General features: G+C 48.8%; 1 protein-coding gene across 1 annotated transcript; it reads right to left on the reverse strand.

Moving 5' to 3' along the window:
- Window positions 1-860: 860 nt before the first annotated feature.
- Window positions 861-6,772, reverse strand: LOC125508150 (calmodulin-binding protein 60 F-like). The gene is made up of 12 exons (XM_048672752.1): window positions 6,393-6,772; window positions 6,224-6,272; window positions 6,044-6,093; window positions 5,254-5,368; window positions 5,072-5,118; window positions 2,699-3,198; window positions 2,432-2,595; window positions 2,125-2,331; window positions 1,887-2,043; window positions 1,680-1,787; window positions 1,500-1,574; window positions 861-1,426 (listed from the first exon to the last, which is right to left on the reverse strand). The coding sequence occupies exons 1-12, from the start codon at window positions 6,575-6,577 to the stop codon at window positions 1,158-1,160; spliced, it is 1,926 nt and encodes a 641-aa protein (XP_048528709.1). The 5' UTR covers window positions 6,578-6,772; the 3' UTR covers window positions 861-1,157.
- Between the last annotated feature and the right edge of the window lie 4,520 nt (window positions 6,773-11,292).

An 11,292-nucleotide genomic window follows, 5' to 3' on the forward strand; every position in this document is an offset into this window, starting at 1 on the left:
CCGCTTAGCCGTCCACATGACCGGGACGCCATCTCCGTCTTCATCGCCGACCTTCGCTCGATGGCCGTCCGACTGTCGCCGCCGCTCCCTCCGCCATCTCCAGAGCCAGACTAGACGCCGGACATGTTCTCCGGCTCCCTTTTTTATGCTTTTTATTTGGGCTTGTTGAGCTGTGCCCTCAGCAAGACCTTTGTATTTCCTGTTGTGTGACTTGGGTATGTGTTCTGGGGTAGTCCGTGGTGTGTTCTTGACGGTTTGCTTTATTTATAAAGCAGGGCAAAAGCCTTTTTCGATAACTACAACAGGTTGCCTACCCACTTAACCGCGCCACGAGCACGCAGGCATCGTCTCGGCCGAACACACGCTCACTCCACAGCCCAGGTACATAGAACAGGCGGCAGGCCTCGAGGTCACTCACTGACAGTTGGGGTCGTCCCGTCTCCTTTGTTTTTCTGCGGGTGGAGCCTCCTGGCAAGCGTGACATCGTCTCGCCACCATCGACCACACACCTAGATTGAACCGTAGGTTGGGCTAGGGAGACCCAAACTCCACTCCAAAGGGGGGTTCCCCCACCTCGCCGGTGCCTGAAGGCACCCAGAGGCGAGGGGAACTGTTGGTGGCGGCTGCACGAACGGAAAACCCTAGCCACCTGAGATTTCAGGAGAGGAGATGCGTACAGGTTAAACTTTGCACTCTTTGAATTGAGACAAAGTTTATATGATTTCTTTTGGGAGCGGAGGGGGTATGCTGCAATGCAAAAAGGTGGTGAAATAAATTTTACAGTACCATGTGAGAAAATTTTACGTTCTGAGTTTTCTCTTACTCAACAATATCAGTCTGGCAGTTTATAGTCGTAAACATTCCAAAACATATAAACATCAATTAAACATCAGTGGGCGCGCACAAAACAAAATGTTTTGCCTAAGTTACAACACACCCTTAGATCCCACACGACATCATTGTACAATGTTGAAACATCTAACAGGAAAGAATGGGGGCAAGCAATTTTGTGTCCAAACATACAGTCTACAATGCCTGATACTGAAAATAACAAGTACTACTGTATATCACAACCTGACACCTAAGTTGTGGTGACACACAACACACAAACCATGATGGTACACGCCCTAAACTGCATTGTGGAAAGTGCTCGCTTGCTAGAAGTTCCCATAATCCGGTCCGGGAAATAGATTGGCACTAGGCTCCCGTGCAGGGATAATATCATCGTGCCATGTCGATGGTCCAACGGCATGGTTAGGTGGATTCTCAGAGTAATGGATCCCATGCATACTTTCTTGGACTTGAGTAGGAGCAAATTGTTGTGACAGAAGGTTGTGCTGAACAGAGGTTGATGCCTGCATGACACTTCCGCCATCCATGGACATGGGAGCTTGCATCTGGCTATGGATGTTCACTTGACCTGATCCTGGAAGTATGAGAGTAAAATGTGAGACATCTATCAGGTTTGTTCATGGTTCATGCAGATACCGATTGCTCACTTTCATAGGGCCAGTGTAGCAATTCACCAGTGAAAATTGTAGGTTGCTGCTGACCAACTGGTAGAATACTTTCTCCTAAAAAAACGCCAAAATGAGCATAAGTCACTGAAACTGCAAGGAGTCCATGAGGAAACAGAGGATAAAGAGATAAGAGGGGAACAAGCAGCAACAACTATGTACCTTGGTAATAATGTGTGTTAACTGTGCTCTGATCACCATGAATATACTCATTCTGGTGAGATGGTTCAGTGATATTGTTGATCCTGTACTGCAACTGGTTTTCATTTGCTGCAGTTCCTCAAAAAGACCAATTTAAGCTCCATAGTTCAGGCCATCGCATAGTCAGAAATTTTAAGACATGGAAGGGTAAGAAAACGTGTATCTAACGTTGAAGCGCGGCATCCGGCCCAAGAATGAATGCTGCATCCAGAGTAGAATGTGTGCTAGAGGGAACTTGTTCAGGAAGATTGCCATTCATCACATAGTCAAACGGAAGGATGTCCAACTGACCGCGCGCACACTCTTTCAACTCATACGCTTGAGCCTGCGATGAGAAAATGATATCTTCAACTTGTTTGACATCCACATATGGTCCAAATATTAGATGATTATGTTGAGAATGTACCTTCTTAGCCGGATCAAAATTGTCCCGTGAAATGTAAACACCATAAAAAATTGCTCCAACAAGATCATGCACGCAATTGAAGAAGATCACTACATTCCCATCTACACTGTGATATGCTTTGAGCTCGGGCCTGTCTGCGAGGCAGCATTCCCTGGCATGCTTAACCATTCTTTCCCAAGCGTTACTGCGCTTCTTGATCTGGAGGACCTGTATGTCAAGAAATCACAACGACAACATTATTCACCGCGAGAAAATAGCACAACTAATGAAAAGAATGAGAAAAAAAATCATATGGGAGATTTTATACCATTTCACGGAGCTCGTCTGCATCTTTATTCAAAGCCTTAAGGAAGTCCTCAACTTTGAATATCTGAGCATCCTTAAGCCTCCTGTGGTAAATTCCATCTTTGGAGATTTCTTCCAGGCGATAGACTTCATCGTCCAATCTTGGAGGGTGCCTCTTCTCATTTGCTGAAGCAAACAATGATTAAAAAGGAAACTGTAATGTGAGTCCAATGGAAACAAAGAACATGCTGACTAGCAACAAAAGGAAACCTGACAGATATACTTTTACCTTCATTTCTACGATCCAGCACAGTGACCGGCTCCATGACAGCTTCCTGGACTCGAATACCACCGATCTTCCTGTTCGTGCATACTCTTCCTCCGACGATGAACTTCCTACTGGGAGTCCTGGATGATCCTTCTCTGAAGCGGATTTTTCCCAATGATGCCTCCCCATTGTTCAACCACGCACTGCAATCGCCCCCCAGCACTGACCCTTGCCTGTGCCGGCCTTGCGCTATGTGGCTGTTGAACTCCTCTTCAGTCCAACTCTCCTGACCGTCACTGCAGAAGTCGCCACGGAGAACCAGGATCTCAACTTTCGCCTTGGAAAGCGGGCCTTCATTGATCATTTTGTCACCATCAAAGACGCCAATCCTGATAGCCGCATTGCTCTCAGATGCTATAATCTTGTCTGTGTAAATTGGAGTCTTCAGGCCATCCAGGAAACGCAGGCGAATGTTGGCATTCGGTTCACTCAAAGTGGCACCCTCCTGATATGGTTCTGATCTGAAACAGGAACATGAATGACATTGTGATGTAGTTGTTGTTCAGTTGGCATTTTTGAATTTAACACCCACATACTACTTTGTTGCTGTGGAGCAACATCGGATAGGTACTGCTATGTGACAATGCGAGAACTGAAACTAAAAAATATATATAATTAATTGTATTTTGATTATTGTACATTGTAGAATGCTGTTTATTAAATATGGATCCATTTTCTAATTTGCATCGACTACATTCTCGACCCCCACCCCGCGCGCGCGTCGCCCTCTGGCGCACGGGGAAACCCTAACCACGCCGCCGGCCTCCCCTCCCCACTCCTTCCCCGCTTCGCCGCCGCCGGAGGGGACACCAACGAAGCCCGCGTGATCCCCAGGGAAGGTGGCAGCGGGGCATCCTCGTCGTTTCGCCATTGCGCCACGCAGATCTCGCGGCGGCCGGTGGTGCGCGGTGGTGGTTTGCCTGTTGCTGGCGCCTGCTGCCCGTGGGGCGGCGTCCCTCACGGCGGCGGGGCTACCCCTGAACGGTGCTTGGTGGTGGCCACGTGGCGGTGTGTGGGTGGGCCGGTTATGGGCTTCGGGTCTGCGTCCCCGTCGTGGCAGCGCTTGCCGCTGCTCTCGGCCATGGGACGTGGTCCCGGACGGGCCTAGCGCCGGTGGTGCTGGCCAGGACGCACGCTGGCAGCGCCCTACTTCGCCTCGCGTCGTCTCGCTGGCCAGTGGTGGCGGTCATCTTCTTCGTCGGAGGTGGCCGGCCAGAGGCTTGGTGATCGGATCTCGAGATCCATCATCTAGTCCCAGCTGCGACTTCGGGAGACATGGTTGTAGGTGAAAACCGAGCAGACGATAGGTGATGGCGGCGTTCTACGCCGTTACCTTGATGGAGGCATCGTCGTGTAACTACTGTCGACCCACTCGTGCTGCTCCGAGGGAAACTCTAGGATCTGGTGTTCCAGATCGGACGATGGTGACACTACGGTGTTGTTTCTCTCTTGGGAGCATCGTTTGTGGAGCAGCGCTGGAAGACAGAGGCAGGAGGTGGAGCGGTTGCACGGAGCTTCGGTGAAGATGTCAAGTCATGCCTGACCGACAGGTGCTACGCTTTGTCATGCCTGGTCGGTAGGTGCTACGCACGACAGATCTTCCAAAGACTTCAAGTTGTGTCGGCTGGTGGTACTTGGCAGCATGGTGCTGAGGTGTATCAGTGGCGACTGCAACGTGCTCAGCTGTTTCGCGCAGGGAGGCGGTGTCGTTGGGCGCCGTGGTGGCGTCGACGATAGCTAGATCGAGCAAGGTTGATGCGTCAGTACAACTCTGAAGATGGAGCGGTGGCAGTTGGCGACTGCGGCCTCTGAGAGCGCACTGGAACAGTGTGTGCCCCAGACCCGACAAGTGGCTAGGTTGGGGTCTCAGGTCTTAGGTATTAGGCTTGGCTGCGAGGTCTGTAGTATTAGACCCTGACTATCAGCATCCCTTCATCAACTAGATAGGAGTAACGATAGGTGTTGCCTAGAGCCCTAGACGGTGGCTTCAGACTTACTGTTGTATTTCTTTATAAGGTCTTTTGTGAATAATTAATAAAGTCGTTGCATGCATCGCCCAGAAGCAGAGAGCCCGGGGGTCTTCCTCCTTTTCAATTTTTTTATTACATATGGATAGCATGCATGGTGTATGTTAAGGTGGGTCTTTTTCCATGCATGATGATCGGTGAGTTGGCGTAGTTGCATGTTAATAGAATTAGAGTTAGTAGGGATCAAATATTTAGGTATATAGAATGACAACTCAACAAAAAGCCAGATAATGGATATTTAACATTTCAGCATGAATTAAGTACGACGGAAGAAACTATCAAGCAGGTGCAACTGCAAATCTGTTACCTTGGGTGTTTATCAGCGTGTCTATTGGAATGAAAACGTGCCAACTCCTGCAATTTTTACATGACAAATACACTGTGAGCATACCCTCAAAAAAAAAAACTGTGAGCAGCATATATACTATATACTAGTATCAAATAAGGATGAACATGTAAAGAAGTTAATTTAAAGAATATGAATCTAACCACTTCCTGGCTCTTGCTCTCCATCTTCTCTTCTAAATTTCCCAATTTGCCCTCCAGCTTCTCCTCTAAATTTTCCAATTTGGCCTCCATCTTCTCCTCGAAATTTTCCAATTGGCTAAGACCAAAGATAACAAAAATAGAAAGAGAAGCACGGGTAAGCCTTTTGTTTATCTCAAAAGTAAATAAAAACAAAACAAGCGGAGCTTGCATACTTTCATTGAGGGAAGAAGTATGGCAAGTTGAAGAAATCATGGAAATACATCAAGACACAAAAGGACACAACTATACCTCATGAGTTACTTGTTCACTGTTCTAAAAAAAAAGTTACTTGTTCACTTTTTATGCCCTTTTAGGTATTGACAAGGTCTCCAATGTACACCCTTGATTATTCTAAAAATAATGAACCGTCTTAATATTTATCTCTACTTGCAAGTTTTTTTTTGCGGGAATTATCTCTATTTGCAAGTTATTCCTAAGGCCTTGGAAAATTACATGTGCCATGAACTTTTTTAGTTGTCAATGCAATATTACATGTGCCATCAACTTTTTATAAGAACAATTGCGAGAATGTTATCTGTGAAGCATGAGAACTTTCTTTATAGATGGTTGGACATATTTCAAAAAAGTATTGTATGTACGAAACTTTTTCAAAAATTCACCTTTTAAGTGATATTTGTATTGCTAAAGCCTGAATGCTACCAAACGCGTGAAAAGAAGTCCATAATTACGGCTGCCATATCTTTTGAAACAAAATTTGAACACAAGAGCATAACAGAGAAATGATCCTTACCGCATCATAAGAGCCTGAACCTTTTGAAACCCTTCCATCTTCCTCTGAACCTATACAAGCACAAAAGAGACAAACGAAATGAATACGCAGAACAAATCCACAGGCAATAATACATAAATCCCACTGGCAAATTCCAGGAAAAACGAATGCTCGTGCACACACGCAGGCGCGCGCGCTCACCATGCGACCAATCTGGGAGATGCTTTCCGTCACCGTGATCGCGTCGCTCCTGCACGCACAGAATCGCGGGGACAGAAGAGTTAGAAATCAAGAAACGGAGCTCGACGTGCACCCGATGGATAGAGAAGAAATATATATCGAGCGGGCAGTTGGGGATCGAGCCACGCACATTCGCAGTAGAAAGAGCACGACGAGCACGGTCCGCCGCATGAGCCGCGTCCCCGGCGACGCCGGCGATGTCGGCGCCTGCCAGCCGGCGGCGCTGGGGTTGGCGACCCCGACGCGCAGGCGCTTCGCCTCCTCCCGGCCTGCGCCGGCTCCCGTCAGGGCCAGCTGCCTCTTGGGCGGCTCCATGGCATCAACGAATCGTTCCTCTCTCTCTCTCACTCTGTGGTACCAAGTTCTTGCACGATAGGAGCGGCGGGAGGAACAGGAAGGGGGAAATGGGCTTCTCCTGTCGAAGAGGAAGAAAATGGATCGGCGCCGTTCAGCTCACGCCACCGCTGGGTTTTATGGGCGGCCGTTGAGATGTAGAGCGCGACGTGGAGGATTTACGGATAATTGTTTCGCTCTCCACCAAGCGTGTTTCGACGGATTTGGTAGGTGAGAGCTCGAGGGGAGACGACTGAGGAGCAAGTCAAGCACTCAAGCAGCCCCACTTCACTTCACTCGTCTTCTTGCTGCCGCGGGCGGCGGAAAGCGCGGGGAGTCTCGCTTGTTTCGTCCGTGGACGGCTGGACGCGCATGATTCCCTCCCTACCCGCGGCGAAGTCTGGAAGACACGTACTTACTAGAAAACCGATCGATGCGGCGATGCCGCCCTCAATTTCTCTCTCTTGACTCTTGCAATATTCCTCTCTCTCGCCCTTAAGTTTCTTCTTCCTTTTTTTCTCCTTTTTGATGCAAATTCGTGTTCCTTGGTTGTAACATTTCTTTTAGCGGTTTTGCTATTTTTTAGGTACAGAATTTTTTTGTTGCGTCAGTCACTTTTTCCTTTTTCCGGAGCGCATGAGATGGGGAGGCCGGACCTCGCCGGAGAAGAACCAGCCCCATTATCTATCTTAGGAGGAAATCATAGCCTCATTATCTTTTTTAAGGAGAAGTCACAACCCCATTAACTATCTTAGTGGTGGAGGTGCATCCGTGCATGGGATTGTTGGAGTTTTTCCAATGGTTTAAATAGCGGCGGGCCTTCAAATCAGCTATAGCGGGCGCTATAGCGAGCTATTTGTGAAGGCGATCATTTAGCGGCACGGCTAATTAAAACTATGAGTTTTTCACAGGTGGTGCGAGGCTTAGAGGGATGGTCGGGACGGCGGCTAGCAACGGCGGTGGGGGAGGTTGAGGGCAGGGCGGGGTGGCGAGGTGGTGCACGGTACCGCCCGTCGACCATGGGGGTGGAGGCAAGCGGATGGGGTGGAGTAGGCCGTGGGGAGGAGGAAATGTCGTCCGGGAGGAAGAAGATGGGGAGAAGAAGATGAACATGCCGCAACGTGGTTGAGGCCGTTGGATATTGATCGAATGGTCAGTAAAGAAAGTGATTGATGGTGTGCGGTTGCCGTAAAGGAGCAGGCGCCTGCTCCAGTGATCGCTAATGCACGCTGCCGCCTCCTCTACTACCTCGGACGAAACGGCGGCACCTCCTCCTTGAGCGCTAGGACGGTAGCCAACAAGGTGGCATCCCAGGAGGAGCACTTCGAGCGGCGGAATGTGGAGCGTCGTTCGGCCTTCGTGACATAGAACATGGCGCTGGATTGGGTGCACGCAAACCCGGACGTCTTGTTGGCTTGGGCTGAGGATCGGTTCAGGACCACCGCGCAGAAGTTCGCCTGCCACCGACGCTGGATTCAAGCGTGCAACTCGTGTCCTTGCTGGCAAGAGCAATGGCAGGCGACGTGGGCCGGAGTCCACACCCGACTGTCGCTGCTAGCCGGATGTTTTTGATTGGCAGCATGAGGCGGAGAGGCTTCATCGTAAGAACGCATCGGCGGCCGATCAGGGCTGCCGTGATCCCTGGGAGGCCGTTCGCCGCTGGAAGGTCGACGACAACAACAACGCTGACGCTGCTGACGGAGGTGCCAGTGGCCTCAGAGGCCATGCCCACGAGGTTAGTGCCCGGTACCTTGCGTAGTTTAATTAATTAATTTTAGTTGAACTTGTTAAATAACTGGTACACCCACGATGCGGCTATATCTATCACGTGTCGAGGCACGACTTAGAGGCATAACCGCATGGTAGTTTAGTCACAAGTGGGGTAATCTTCACACAATCCCAGTACTAAATAAGAATGGCATAAAGAGTTGGCTTACAATCGCCACTTCACATAAATAACAAGTTAAACATACATTATCCAGAATACAAACAAGGTCCGACTACGGAACAAAAATAAAAGAAGACAACCCCAAATGCCAGATCCCCGGTCGTCCCAATTGGGCTCCACTACTGATCAAAAGGAAACAAAACAAAACAACGACCAAGATCTTCATCGAGCTCCCACTTGAGCTGGGTGCGTCACCTGCACTGGTATCATCGGCACCTGGAACTGCTTGGAAGTATCCGTGAGTCACGAGGACTCAGCAATCTCACACCCACGCGATCAAGACTATTTAAGCTTATGGGTAGGAGAAGGTAGTGAGGTGGAGTTGCAGCAAGCACTAAGCATATATGGTGGCTAACATACGCAAATAAGAGCGAGAAGAGAAGCAACGCAACAGTCAAGAAGCTAGAAGTGATCAAGAAGTGATCCTGAAACTACTTACGTTCAAGCATAACACAAGAACTGTGTTCACTTCTTGGACACTGCCGAAAAGAGACCATCACGGCTACACACGCGGTTGATGCATTTTAATTAAGTCAAGTGTCAAGTTCTCTACAACCGGACATTAACAAATTCCCATCTGCCACATAACCGCGGGCACGGCTTTCAAAAGTTCAAACCCTGCAGGGGTGTCCCAACTTAGCCCATCGCAAGGTCTCACGGTCAACGAAAGATATTCCTTCTCTCGGGAAGACCCGATCAGTCTCGGAATCCCGGTTACAAGACATTTCGACAATGGTAAAACAAGACCAGCAAAGCCACCCGATGTGCCGACAATCCCGATAGGAGTCGCACGTATCTCGTTCTCAGGACAACACTGAATGAGACTAGCTACGAGTAAAACCAACCCTCAAATTTCTCCGAGGTGGCCCCGCATGCAGCTCGGTTCGGACCAACACTTAGAGAAGCACTGGCCCGGGGGGTTAAAATAAAGATGACCCTCGGGTTGGCCGACCCAAGGGAAAGGTAATAGGTTGTTAGGCAAATGTAAAACCAAGGTTAGGCCTTGCTAGAGGTGTTTTATTCAAAGCGAACTGTCAAGGGATTCCCATAACACCCAACCATGTAAGGAACGCAAAATCAAGGAACATAACAGCGGTATGGCGGAAACTAGGGCGACAAGAGTGGAACAAAACACCAGGCATAAGGCCGAGCCTTCCACCCTTTACCAAGTATATAGATGCATTATTTAAATAAAAGATATTGTGATATCCCAACATATCCATGTTCCAACATGGAACAAACTTCAACTTCACCTGCAACTAGCAACGCTATAAGAGGGGCTGAGCAAAAGCGGCAACTTAGCCAAACAACGGTTTGCTAGGATGGTTAAAAAAGGTTAGAGGCTATCATGGCAATTTGGGAGGCTTGATAAACAAGTGGTAGGTAGCGCGACAGAGCGATAGAGCGAACAACTAGCAAGCAAAGATAAAAGTGATTTTGAGGGTGTGGTCATCTTGCCTGAAATCCCGCAAGGAAGAAGAACGAGTCCATGAAGAAGACAAACAGACGTATTCGAACGGATCCTCACAAATGCGATGTTGCCGGAATGTAACGCCCTCGATGCGGCTATATCTCCCACGTGTCGAAGCACGACTTAGAGGCATAACCGCATTGGAAGCAATGTCGCAAGTGAGGTAATCTTCACACAACCCATGTAATACATAAGGGAAAGAGATACATAGTTGGCTTACAATCGCCACTTCACACAATACATGAATATAACATTACATTCATCCAAATACACTCAAGGTCCGACTACGGAACCAAAATAAAAGAAGACTATCCCAAATGCTACACAGATCCCCGATCATCCCTGCTGGGCTCCACTACTGATCAACTAGAACGAAACAACACAAAGGGCAAGATCTTCATAGAGCTCCTCCTTGAGCTCAGTTGCGTCAACTGCACGGTAACATCGGCACCTGCAAACTGGTTTTGAAAGTATCTGTGAGTCACGGGGACTCAGCAATCTCACACCCTCGCGATCAAGACTATTTAAGCTTATGGGTAGGTAAAAGGTATGAGGTGGAGCTGCAGCAAGTGACTAGCATATTTGGTGGCTAACATACGCAAATGAGAGCGAGAAGAGAAGGCAAAAGAATGAACGAACAACTATGATCAAGAAGTGATCCTAGAACAACCTACGTCAAGCATTACTCCAACACCGTGTTCACTTCCCGGACACCACCGAAAAGAGACCATCACGGTTACACACGCGGTTGATGCGTTTTAATTAAGATCAACTTCCGGTTTTCTACAACTGGACATTAACAAATTCCCATCTGCCCATAACCGCGGGCATGACTTTCAAAAGTTCAATCCCTGCAGGGGTGTCCCAACTTAGCCCATCACAAGCTCTCATGGTCAACGAAGGATATTCGTTCTCCCAAGACATTCCGATCAGGCTCGGCATCCCGGTTACAAGACATCCTCGACAATGGTAAAACAAGTCCAGCAAAGTCGCCCGAATGTGCCGACAAATCCCGATAGGAGCTGCACATATCTCGTTCTCAGGGCACACTCAGATTGTCCAAACTTCCAGTAGGCCAGCCCAGAGTTGCCCCTGGTGGCCACCGACGGCTGACAGGTTGGACCAACACTCAGAGAAGCACTGGCCCGGGGGGCTTAAAATAATGATGACCCTCGGGAGCGCGACTCCCAAGGGAAAAGAAAAGGCCAGGTGGCAAATGGTAAAACCAAGGTTGGGCCTTGCTGGAGGAGTTTTATTCGAAGCGAACTGTCAAGGGGT

The sequence above is a fragment of the Triticum urartu genome, chromosome 5 (genome assembly GCF_003073215.2).
Source record: "Triticum urartu cultivar G1812 chromosome 5, Tu2.1, whole genome shotgun sequence".
Classification (NCBI taxonomy): domain Eukaryota; kingdom Viridiplantae; phylum Streptophyta; class Magnoliopsida; order Poales; family Poaceae; genus Triticum; species Triticum urartu.